Genomic DNA, 12,841 nt, shown 5'->3' with positions numbered 1-12,841 from the left:
GTTGGCTCAAGTATAGACAAACTGCACAACAGAACAAAAGAGAAATTCTAGAAACAGATCCCCTCACAAATGCAATGCTCTGGTCTACGGTGACACTGCAGAGCAATGGGGGAAAGACGGTCTTTTCAATAAATGCTGCTAGGTCGTTTGAAGGTCCTTTTAAGGAAATTTAATGTGACACCTACTCAAATTTCAATAAAAACCAATTTCAGGTGGATTGGAAAAATTTAGTAAGATTTAACATTGAAGCAAACGGGGCCTTGGATTTCAATTGACGGATGATCTAAATTTCTTTATCAGATGTACCACTATACAGATTGTCTATTTTTTTTTTTTTTTTTTTTTTTTTTTTTTTTTTTTTTTGCGGTACGCGGGCTTCTCACTGTTGTGGCCTCTCCCGTTGCGGAGCACAGGCTCCGGACGCGCAAGCTCAGCGGCCATGGCTCACGGGCCCAGCCGCTGCACGGCATGTGGGATCTTCGCGGACCGGGGCACGAACCCGTGTCCCCTGCATCGGCAGGCGGACTCTCAACCACTGCGCCTCCAGGGAAGCTCCCAGATTGTCTATTTTGAGTCAGTTTTGGTAAATTATATGGGGTAGATTAAAGAAGGGTACAAATTATTTGCATTTATCTCATGGAGACGTAGATTGTATATCCCCTCCCCTTAAATCTGGACTGACCCTGTGCTCACTTAGACCATTATAATGTAATGGAAATTACTCCACACAAGTTCTGAGGCTAAGTTTGAAGAAGTCTTGTAGCTTTTACTTTCCTTTCTCGGGAGTCCTGAGGCATCAAGCTTGTCTTCACAGCTGGTGGGACCACATAGCCCACGTTAGAGGCACTGGAACTTCATGCAGAGGGAGAGAGTGTCTCAGTGTCCCAGATGAGCCTCCAGAGGACCCCAGCCCCAGCTACTGTCTGACTGCAGCCATGTGAGAGGCCATCCATGAAAACCACCCACTAAGTTCAACCAACTCTTAGAATTGTGAAAAATCATCAAATAGCTACAGTTTTAAGTCACTAAGTTTGGGGATGATTTGTTACACAGAAATAGATCATGAAATTTAGTGTTTTTCAATGAATTTCATCTAAAATATCAAATCTACTGGCATAAAATTCTTTATAATATCTTCTTAGTATCTTTTTAATGCCTGTAGGATCTTTAGGAATATTATCTTTTACATTCCAGGTGTTAATAATTTGTAATTTAGATTTTTTTTCTGCTTTAGCAATCTTGTAGGTGATTTATTTAAAAAGTGAAAGAAAGAAAACCTTCTAGTTTTGTTAATTTTCTTTATTATACATTTATTTTCAATTGTATTAATTTTCTCTTTTACCTTTATTATTTCCTTTCCTCTATTTTTCAAGTTAAATTTACTTTTCCTAGATGCTTAAGATAAAAGTTTAGGTCTCGGGCTTCCCTGGTGGCACAGTGGTTGAGGGTCCGCCTGCCGATGCACGGGACGTGGGTTCGTGCCCCGGTCCGGGAGGATCCCACATACCGTGGAGCAGCTGGACCCGTGAGCCGTGGCTGCTGAGCCTGCGCGTCCGGAGCCTGTGCTCCGCAATGGGAGATGCCACAGCAGTGAGAGGCCAGCGTACCGCAAAAAAAAAAAAAAAAGTTTAGGTCTCTGATTTTTATATATTTTTCCTTTTATAATATAAGCATTTAAATCTATAAATTTCCCTCTGGAGATTCCTTGGGTTGCATATCACATGTACTGAAAATCTATTTTAACATTCCCATAGTTTTCTAATTTCTCATCTGATTTATTCTTTGATAAGCCATGGATTATCTAGAAGTGTATTACTTCATTTCCCAAAACCGGCCACTATCTCAGCTAAATATTCCTGATTACAGAATATAGAAAACTCAAGATAAAACAGAGAATGAAGCAAAGAAACCTACCAGACCCACATGTGACCAAAATTCAGGAATAAAAATAAAAACAATTATTGAAAACCTCTTGTTGGGGTTCAGGGAAGGCTGTTCCCAAATATGCCACAATGGCATATTGATTATTTTGAACTAGTTACTTAAGAAATGGCCAATGCAAGAGGGACACTCTGACCCTCCTTCTGTCTCCCTGAAAGCAGGAAATAATCTCTCATGTGAAAGACGCACTCCCTGCATCTGAAGGTATGACACACTTATCACCATTCAGACCAAGAAACCTATATAAACAAACCGTGTTGCATCTTTAATTTATTGATACTACCTCAAGCCCAAACTTTGGTTAGATTCTTCGCTATTAGAGCACCCAAAACCTAAGTTTCTTTGTCCTGTCAATTACTCACAAACTTATTGTTTCTTTGTCTAAAAAGCATAAAAGCTACCTGCTTTGGCCACTTCTTAGGTCCTATTTCTAAAGACCTCCATGCACGTGAATTAAAATTTGTTTCTTTTTCTCTTGCTAATCTGTCTTGCATCAATTTTATTAATAGTCTAGCCACAGGAACTCAGGAAGGATAGAGAGGGAAATTCTCACCCTCCCGCTGCCTACCCTCCCCACCAGACACTCCCTTTCTCTCTCACTCTCTCTCTCTCTCACTCTCTCTCTCTCTCTCTCTCTCTCACTCTCTCTCTCTCTCTCCCTCTTTTCGTTTTTGCCTACGTTTTTCCTTGAAGCTCTATCAGGCAGATGCTTCTCACTCCACGTTTATTTGAGCAAAACTTTGTAAAAGAAATGTGGGTTAAAGATGAGTTCACATGAAAGGGAGGCCATAAGGCTTGAATATAAAAGGGACCAGGAAAGAATGAAGATAGGATACTGCTTTCAATATTCCGGATTTCCAGGTCAAGGGGCAGGGGCTGAGGAAGCCATCAGGGAGGAGATTTTCTGCAGGAGCAAACCAGATCTTGAGAAAATACTCTCTTTGTGGATTAAAAGCCCAACAGGAAACACTTTCATGCTGCAAAGTAGCTAAGCCAGAAGGTTCTTTCTCTTATGAGTGTCATTATCTTCACTTCAGTTTAGGAGTCCTGCAAAAGACAGAAGATAGCGTTGTTTTTACTACAAGCTAATTCTACAAGCAGCTTCTTTCCCCCTCTCCCAGGGTCTCATGTTAAAGCAGTATTGTAAGAAGGGAAAAAAAAATTCCTAGATCTCCCTGAGCCAAAGCTACTTTAGAGAACTGGCCTTTTGTTAAGTGGCCAGAAGAAGTTTAGAATTCAAAGTCTTTCCCATTATGTCTGTCTTGTCATCTCTACAACCAGTTCTAGGAGACCAAATCTATCTCTAAAAGAGGATTAAAGGGCATTACCTGTTGGCTGAAGTCCAGAGTGTCCTGGGAAAGAGAAGAGAAGATATATATTTAAAGGATATGGAAGGAATTCTGTCCCCAGCCCCAGGCCCCCACCTGATATATCTCTACCCCACAACATATCTCCCCTAATGCCAGGGTAGACAGGAGAGCAGACACTAGGAGCATGTGATCCATGAAGTTTCTGTCACACAAATCCAGTGTAATTTCATCAGCCTTTGTGTCTCTTCCCGCATTTGCCCCAGGATCTCCACCCAAAATCTCCATGCATGTTAACTCTTCTTTTATCTCTACAGGCCATCACCTCTTATTTTTCAACCATAAGTAACCATGAACTGTTGATTTCTGGATTTCTGGAAATTTGAGGTCAATAAAGGGGAAATAAAAGTTTTATACAGCGTCACTGATATACAGCAAACAAACTTGAGCAAAACCATCTTTCTTCCTCCAAAATAGTCTGTGGGGCATCTCAGCTGCCAACAGGTTCCTTACCTTTCTGATTCCTGAAGTAGATGAACAGCCCCACCCCAAGGAAGAGGAGTCCCAGAACAAAGGCCCCGATTCCACTCAGCATCTTGCTCTGAGCAGATTCAGACCGTGCCCCTGAGAAAAGAAGCTAGTTTTAGTGATTCTTATCCCAAATCCAACTTCTCTAATTGAGATTCTGAGATTGAGATCTTTGAGAATGGGGAAAGAAGGATGCCCTGGAAGAACTAGAATGACTGGTCATTTCTGGAAAAAAGGTTAAAAATACAGAGTAGCTACAAGGTTAAGACATTGAACCCATTTAAATATCACAGCCCTGACGTAAGGCCATGACTACAACATCTGATGGGTGAGGACCCTGGGGCTGAATGAGGTTAAGGAGCTTGTCTAGGGTGACAGAGCTAATAAAAGGCAGAACTGAGGTTGGACTCCCCTCATGTCAGGAAGGTCCCTACATTGTAGAGGATGTGCCCCTTCTCAGATCACAGGGAACATCTCAGAGAAACAGTGTCAGAAGTACAAGCCCAGCCTGAGGCAGGAGACTGGTGCCCAGGGCCATGTAGTGACCATGACCTGAGATTTCATGGAGGCTCAAAACAGGGACACCTCTTTTCTGCATGTCAGGCAGAATTGCCTCCCAGGGGGTATAGGTACTTGTAGAAGATATCATAGGATATCTGTAAACTATCAGAGGATTTCTATCACAGGATATTATAAGGTTCCTGTGATATCCTCAATAATAACCTCAGCTGAAGGAGAGGAGAACACAAAGCAAATGAACACATGCTGTGGGGAGAGGAGAAACCTGTCACTCAGGGGTAAGCAAGCCCCTCCTTGGTAGGTGAGGAACTTATGAGGCCAGAAAGCTTCTCACTCCATTCCACTGTGACAGGGCTGGTCCGGCTGGGGTGCTCCACGTGGCAGGTGTAGACCTCTCCACTCTGAGGGACTGTTTCAAGCATCACCATGGTCTGGAAGGTCCAGTCTCCATTACGGATCAGGCCTGTGGAGACCACCCCCGCCTCCTCTTCCTGGCCGTTCCGGAACCACCTGACTTCAATGTGGCCTGGATAGAAACCATTCACAGAGCAGACCAGGAGGTTGTGGTGCTGCAGGGGCTGTGTCTTTGCAGGATACACAGTCACTGTAGGCGCCACTAGGAGAGAAAAAGGTAGAGGGGATAAGTGAGGGACACAGAGTAAGTCTCGTTGGTTGGCTGCCTTTCTGCCCCCAGTCTCCAGTCTCCGGCAGGCCTCCCTGAAAGCTGGCTATGTAGCCCAACAGAAATTAGTGCCATAAGACTTGACTTCAATGCTTACAGTATGGGCCCATTAGATCTGGCAGATGTTCAGGAAATTTGTTTTCTATTGTTTTGTTTTTCATAGCATGAAAGAGTTATTCATTGTTGAATTGATGTGTTTACAAATCTTTGCACGGTATATAGTGTATTATTAATAGCATGATTTCTGGAGCCAGGGTGCCTGAGTTCAAATCCAGGCTCTGCCTCCTACTGACTGATCCTAGGTGAGGTTTAAAATTCCTCTGTGCCTCAGGTTGCTCACCTGTAAAGGGGGATAATAATACTAACTTACCTCTTAGGGTTATGTGAGGATTAATGTACCTGAAGTATGTGAAACGATGGCTGGAACTTAGTCTTTAATATATGTTAGCTATTTACTATCTTCATTTACTTGGAGAGAAAATATGACTCAAAGCAGTGTGGATAAATTAGGGGGCAGCTTGGGGTAGATGGGGAGACAGAAGATAAAATCCTGGGAATGCTACACTCACACCTTAGAACACCACAGAAAGGGTTCTACCCTGGGAAGCAGAAATAGACAAAGGTGACTCTTGAACTCTGAGTTGAGTTCCAAGGAAAGAATGATTCCTGAAGGGGAAAGAAAGGACCAAGTAAAGTCACTCATTAAAAAAAACAAACAAACAAAACCAAAACAAAAGCTTATTATTACACTCAGCTGATCAATTCTTCTGCTTTGCAAAACAAGCAGATCTATTACTGGAATTGTATCATTTTACAATTGTCTTTCTTTTTAAGCTGGTATTTCAGTTCAGGGCAGGGTCTGAGACTCATTAATATGTGTGCTTAGTTCCCGAGACAACCCTTGACACCACCAGCCACAATAAACACAATTATTATTTGCAAAAGAGAAACCTGGGGGGAAAAACATTTTTACAATAATGCAAAGTGGTAGATTTAAGATCGATGGTAAATCATCACTAACAATTTTGCAGTATATTTCATTAAATAAAAATGTTTAAATTCCTAACTTGGAATATAATGAACAGAATCAAAACATAAACCACAAACTGGAGAAAAAGCTAAATCAAATGTCAGCAACTTGTTACTCTTAATGCATAGAGAACCCATAAAATCACCGAGAAAACCACCAGGACCCAGAGATAGTCAACAATAGATAATTCTTAGAGCCATAACAAAGGTTAGCCAATAAATATGTGAAAAATGTTCAAGAACCTTAGAAATCAAAGAAATTTTAAATAAAAACAAAAAGATATAAATTTTCAACTGTTTGGTAATGTTGAAAAAAGATCTAATAAAGGGGAATGTAAAGTAAAATGAGGTAAATTGTTACAAGTATAAAAAGGAAAACATGTAACAACTCAAATACTACTAGCGTTATAAAAAATAGTAACATCAGCATATTAAGTAACAAAATTATAATTCAAAAAGTTGATTTCACAATCATTTCAACTATGTAAAGTATATATACTAAGGAGAAAAAAAGCAAGAAATTTAGACCTGAAATAAGCTTCAGAGAGATCAGAGGAGCCGCAGAGGCTCCCCTGCCTGCACCTGTCAAAAAGTAGTCTGACACCTTTTTCTCAGTGAAGTGCTCCTACACACAGACAGACGCGGCACAGTTATTTCCGGGGTGTCAGGGGAGTAAGAGGGTGTGTGCCCAGAGCACGCTGTGACTCTTCTCCTCGCAGGCTCCCAATCCTTTCACTTTCCTCACCTCTCCTCCCCCAAACCTTCCCCCAACCATAGACACCTTGAAGTCCCTCCCGCATCTCTAACCGCTCACCCCAGTCGGGGTTTCCTCCCCTCCCTTACCCTCCCCCTCCCCTCCCCCACAGGCACCACCAAGGACGCCCGGAGCCTCCCTCCTGCACCCCTCCCGCCACACCTCCCCTCCCTCCCGGGCCTCCCCACACCACACACTCTCTCCCCTCTCACAGTCACTGACAAAATCACACACGATCTCCAGACAACAGGCTCTCACAGGAACCCGCCTAACTTGTACTTGCTCACAGCCCTACACACCCCCCGCCCCCCGAACGCAGTCTCCTCTGTTCCCGTCTCCGTTTCTCTCTGTCTCTGTCTCAAACACACACTCACACGTACTGCGCCCCCGCCCGCTGGCCGCCCAGCCCCGCGCTCACCTCGCCGCTGCACCGTGAAGCTCTCCCCAACCCCGTAGTTGTGTCTGCAGTACGTGTCCACCTTGGCCTGTTTCTGCTCCAGCAGGTCCTTCTGGCTGTTCCAGTTCTCGGCGATCCGCCGGCCCAGCTCGGTCACCGCCCGGTACTCGCCCACGTGGCTGTCAAAGCGCACGTACTCCTCCCGGTTATAGATGTGTCTTTCCACGAACCGCACCCGCTCTGTCCCATTAGAGAAACGACACTCGCTCTTAAACTGACACATGAAAAGAGCTGTGGGGACAGGAAAGATCTGATTACCTGGGCGGGCTCCTGGGAAGAGACTGAAGGCAATAACCACAAATGCAGGGCACCCAGACGGAGGACGGGGCACTGACACTCCTTTATTGGCTCCACTGGCACCCCCAACTACCCCACCGGTTCATCTTTGATCTGCAGGGTCAAGCGAGACCATGGTGGGTGGAGGAGACCCCTCTGATCCTAAGGCATTTGGGATGCAGTCAGCTCTGTACTTGGCTGGAGACCTCCAAACCGGAGCCGGACGGGGATTTGCCCCATCACCACCTCCTCTTGAATGCCTCCACCAGAAAAACACTCTCTGCTTCCTCCTCTCATCTCACAACCCTTTAGCTGTTCCTGAAACACTTCCTTACCTAGTGCTGACCTTGTGCCAAGCCTGTGCTGCTGCCCCTGGGATTCCACAGAAGGAAAAACAAACATCTCCCCTACCTTCTAGGAGCATAAAATTTAGTGAAAGTGATGGACAAAACCCAACCACACAAGAATTAATTATACAACAGCCAGAAATGTCACAAGAAAAGCGTGGAGATCTAGAACAGAGAATAATTTACGTTAGGGTGTCAGAGAAGTAGTCTCTAAAGACTGATATTTAAGATGTGATATGAAAGGTTAAGTTGATGTGAGCTGAAAGGGAGAGTGGGTGTAGGGGGGTGTATGTGAGGGAAAGAGGAGGCATATTTCGGGTAAGGGTAATATCGTGTGCAGAAGCTTGAAAGACATGATGAACTTCTGCAAGAAATCAGAAAAAAACAGTTCACTGAGCACAGAGAGTGAGGAAGGAGGAGGGTAAAAGACTAGACTGGAGAAATGGTGTGGGGTACTTAGAAGCCTTGGAGACAATGTTAGGATTTTGACTTCATACTAAATGTAATGGGGAACCCTAACCCTAACCTAGGTTAGGTAGAGATACGTGAAGCTACTGAAGCGTTACAAGGAGGGTCATTTATGTTTACGTCTAAGAAATAATTGTAGGTACCACACAGAGATTGGATTTTAGGAGTTCACAAGTGGAGACAGGGAGACCATTTAGGAACATGGTAGAATTCTCCAGTGAAGGTGTGCTTGTGGCTTCATTTAGTGTGGTAGTGACAAAGACAGTAGTAAAAATAGAGTGAACAGACTTGGGGTAGATTGTTGTATGACTTATAATGAATTAAATGGTGGGGTTTGGTGGATAGAAGGTCAAGCTTATCCCTCAGGACTTTGTCTTCACATATCTCCACAAATAAAAATCAAAGTTCTCACCATGACCATCAGGGTCCAATATGATCTGGCTCCTGATCTCCTTTCCAACCTCATCTTATTTCACTCTCCAACTTGCTTGCTCTGCTTCAGTCACTCTAGCCTTCTTTCTGTCCCTTAAACAGCAAACATCTTCCCACAGTTTGGCCTTTCCCTTGGTCCCTCTCCCTGGAGCATTTGTCCCTTAGATCCCTCACATGTCTGGCTTCTTCTCATCATTTATGTCTCAATTGAATGTCACCTTTCCAGGGAGAGCTCCCTAGACACTTGAATTGAAGGCAGGTGAATCCAATACTCTCTGTCCCATAGCCTTGAACTATTCTTTTCAGAGGACTTGTTGTTCTCTGAAATGTTTTTTTGGTTTTGTTGGTTGTCATTGTTGTTAAATGTTTATTGGATTGTTGTCTTTCTTGTCATTAAGTAAGTTCCAAGATAATTGGGGATTTTCTATCTTATTCAAATAGGATTGTCTGAGCCCAGAATAGAGCCCAGCATATAATAATAGTTGCTCAGAAAAATATTTGTAGTCTAAATTAATAAACCCAGGGTTCTAGGAAATGATTTTTGTGGGCATTCCAGAAAGCAAGAAAGGGTTCAGCTCCAACACTCTTTTATTCTGATGACACATTATATCCCTTCTACTTCTCATGAAAAACCCAAATTTCCTCTTTCTTCTTCTACTAGTTGGAAGAAACATTCACAGGTAGAAAATGGTAATTTTAAGAGAAGGGGAAGAGTTCATTACGTTCGAAATCATCCAGTGAACCTGTTATAATGCTGAGGGTCTGTGCATACCTTGGGGATTATCAGATCTGGTGATGACATAGCTGGGGAAAATAGGGAGGAACTAAAATTTGAGGTAACCAAACATAGCTGATTAAGGAAAACAGAGGGCATGATGCATGGTCTTATGAAATTTGGGTCCAGGACTCCAAGAGACCAATGAGTTCCCTTGACTTGCTTACCAGCTTTCAGCCCAATGGGATGGAAACAACTTTCACACTGTCTGTACCCTAACGAGGTACATGGTTTCCCATGTAAAACTGCAGATATTTGACTATCTGTGAACTACAAAATCAGAATTTCATATAATTTATTCTATGCTCCAGCCAGAGAAGGGGGAGATAGGAGGGAAACTGATAGTATAGAAAGGCTCAGGCTTCCCTGGTGGCGCAGTGGTTAAGAATCGGCCTGCCAATGCAGGGGACACGGGTTCGAGCCCTGGTCCTGGAAGATCCCACATGCCACAGAGCAATTAAGCCCATGCACCACAACTACTGAGCCTGCACTCTAGAGCCCGTGAGCCACAACTACCGAAGCCCTCATGCCTAGAGCCCATGCTCCGCAACAAGAGAAGCCTCCGCAATGAGAAGCCCGCGCACCGCAATGAAGAGTAGCCCCCGCTTGCCACAACTAGAGAAAAACCTGCGCACAGCAACAAAGACCCAACTCGGCCATAAATAAATAAAAATTTTTTTAAAAAAAAGAAAGGCTCAAAATAGTTTCATAATGATCACTAACCCGTGTTGGGTGTTCAGAAGATGGCTTACATTTTTTAAGGCATCAAAGAACACCCCATAGGTGCTCTTTATCTACAGGGTCATTCCAAGTACTAAGAATCCCTGCTTCAGCTCCAGGGTGCCTTACCCAGGAGCAATAGAGAGAAAACTAACCCCAACTTCTGTCAAAGAACTCCTAGTACAGGGATTCAAACCTTATAAACATTGGAGTTCAGGGAAAATGGAAAGAAGATAATGGGGGAGTTCCCTTGATACATCCTCATATTTTAGGGAGAGGTAGCAGCATCACAGATCCTGTTGAGGACGTAACACAGGACCTTCTAGGAGAGATCTTCTTAATTATTTAGATTCTCCATAAAATCTTCAGAGAAACGTTCTCTTTTTCTTGTACATTCAACATAATAAAGAGATCTGTTAATGGAGAATTATTTTAACATCATTTTTTCTAAATCTTTTCAAACACCTGAAGGGATGGGATGCAAGGCTGGGGAAGGTTCATTGCAGGACACTTGAGAAGAAATAGACTATAGATATGGAGGCTACGTATGCCACACTCATTGAGAGGGCAAGTATCCAGGTACATTTTGTTGTAGATAGATTGGAGATCCATGTGATAAAGATAGGTGGTCACTAAAAACAAAGTCACTGCACCACCAGGGAAGCCTGAAAAGTCACAACTTTTAAAGAAGGCTGGTCTGGACACAGAGATAAAGCTAACTCCCTTCCTTCCCCCACCCCACAATAGCTCACGCCCCAAAGTGTTCACTTACGGTGGGTCTCCCTGGCCCAAGCGAGGGGCGGGCTCAGCACCATCAGTATCACTGTCAGAGCTGCCATCCAGGAGCCTCCGGAGAAATACAGGGACACCATGCTGGAGAACAGGAGGGGACAGGGTATGAGGGGAGCAGGCAAGCCTCGCTGAATTGGGAACTGTGACTCTCCTCCACCCAAGCGATACCAACCAAGGAATTCAGTATTTGCTCCTGGATTGGGTTATCTCAGTGTTGGAGAACCAATCAGCATCACAGATGAGAAACATCATCAGTTACTGGTCAGAGATTCAGTATGAAGGTCCTCTTCTGAAACTTAGAATTTCCTCCATTAAAAGGATTGTTTTAATTTAGTGCTTTAAATGTTTGATCCAGTTGTATCTGACACAGTTTATTTGGGCTTCTCTTGAGAGCCAGCTCCCTGCTGGTCAATGATGTGTCACACGTTTGAGCCTAAAGATCGTTCATTTCTCTTACTCGAAGACATAGATATTTTGACAAATATATGTGTGAGTGTGTTTAGGAGTTGAGCAGGTAGAGAGAAAGTGATTGCAATTTAGGAGACCTTTAATTTGGTCCTTCTTGTACTTGCAGATTTGGCGAAGTTATTTAACCTCTGCAATTGAAATGAAGGCACTGTGATCTTTCAGGTATAACAATACTGAAAAATGCTGTGATTCTCTGGATGCTTTAAGGAACACCATCCCCTGGTAACTGATGATGCGACAGAATTATAGCTGTTGTTTAGAGTATAATCTATACTTCCTGACAGGCAGGGGTGTCTCTGATAAACTAAAGGAAATGGAAATTTAGTGAATAACTTAACATGAGTGACAAAACTTTACAGGTTTTTCTCCTGATGCTGTCTAAGTTTAGTGGCACCTCCAGAATATTCATACAGAAAGGGGCTTAGAGGAGGCAATCTGCATGGAATGGAAGATCTTGAAGGCATCTTTGTAACATTTAACTTAACAGTGTGATAAAGCCAACTGTACTGATCAGAGTTTGCAAGTGACTGAAAGATCAATATAAAGTCAAAGTCAGCCTTTGACACAGCACCTCCTCTTTAGAATAATTAATATTTTATGTAAAATACGTTCAATTCCTTATTCTTGGCTCCCATTAGGATTTTCTGATTTTCTTGGGAACATGTTCACCTTCTCTTGCTTCATCCCCAGAAGATATTATAAGAAGATGTTGCTAATGAACACATTATGGAGTGTTCATAAATAGAACCTTATGAACAAACTACGAATTATATCCTTTGATGTAGTCATATAATCTTAAAAATGTAATTCTACTTTTAGATTATTATTACACATTATATTAACATAAATAGAATATTTCAGATTTAGAGTGGACTTTAAATGCAACTATTTGTTTAAAATTATGCATCAATTCACACTCTGCCCAAGCCATTCTTTATGTGCCTTAATATTTCTAGTGACAGTACTCACCAGGCTGCTTTAAAATGATTAAAATTTATTGAGCTTTTGAGAGCTTTACTTAGTACCCAGAATTATACAAAGACTTTTTACATGTCTTTTTAAAATGTAATTCTCATGTCATCTCAGTGATTCAAGTACCCTTTTTAATCCTGCAAATGGAGAAAATAAAATAGTGGAAGGAGGTTAGATAATCTTTGCAAGGATACAAGACTCCAGATTGAGCCAAGTTACATGTGATTTCAAACCCTGCAAGCTCAGCCATCACATCATACCACCTCAGATTTAATTTCTAAAGAAAGTAATGTCCCTTACATTTAAACTATTTTTATCACTTTAATTCACGGATATGTGTATCAATAAAACTACTCCTTTTAATGACTGACAGC

At 42.6% G+C, this 12,841-nt stretch overlaps 1 protein-coding gene across 1 annotated transcript; it reads right to left on the bottom strand.

Moving 5' to 3' along the window:
* Positions 1-2,788: 2,788 nt before the first annotated feature.
* Positions 2,789-11,165, bottom strand: LOC136129260 (DLA class II histocompatibility antigen, DR-1 beta chain-like). Its single transcript, XM_065885443.1, has 6 exons — positions 11,008-11,165; positions 7,179-7,448; positions 4,630-4,911; positions 3,762-3,872; positions 3,270-3,293; positions 2,789-2,988 (listed from the first exon to the last, which is right to left on the bottom strand). The coding sequence occupies exons 1-6, from the start codon at positions 11,105-11,107 to the stop codon at positions 2,975-2,977; spliced, it is 801 nt and encodes a 266-aa protein (XP_065741515.1). The 5' UTR covers positions 11,108-11,165; the 3' UTR covers positions 2,789-2,974.
* Positions 11,166-12,841: the final 1,676 nt, after the last annotated feature.

This window comes from Phocoena phocoena, chromosome 10, assembly GCF_963924675.1.
Source record: "Phocoena phocoena chromosome 10, mPhoPho1.1, whole genome shotgun sequence".
Classification (NCBI taxonomy): domain Eukaryota; kingdom Metazoa; phylum Chordata; class Mammalia; order Artiodactyla; family Phocoenidae; genus Phocoena; species Phocoena phocoena.
The sequence above is the reverse complement of the archived record's forward strand: the minus strand, read 5'-3'. Positions and strand labels throughout refer to the sequence as shown.

Bases quoted from the DNA above. Each gene is read 5' to 3' on its own strand.
- LOC136129260 (XM_065885443.1), bottom strand. From the start codon at position 11,107: ATGGTGTCCCTGTATTTCTCCGGAGGCTCCTGGATGGCAGCTCTGACA. The intron at 3,873-4,629 runs GTGAGAAGCTTT...TTCTTTTCTCAG, and splicing joins CCCTGTCACAGTGGAATGGA to GGGCACGGTCTGAATCTGCT. The intron at 3,294-3,761 runs GTAAGGAACCTG...TCTCTTTCCCAG, and splicing joins CTACTTCAGGAATCAGAAAG to GACACTCTGGACTTCAGCCA.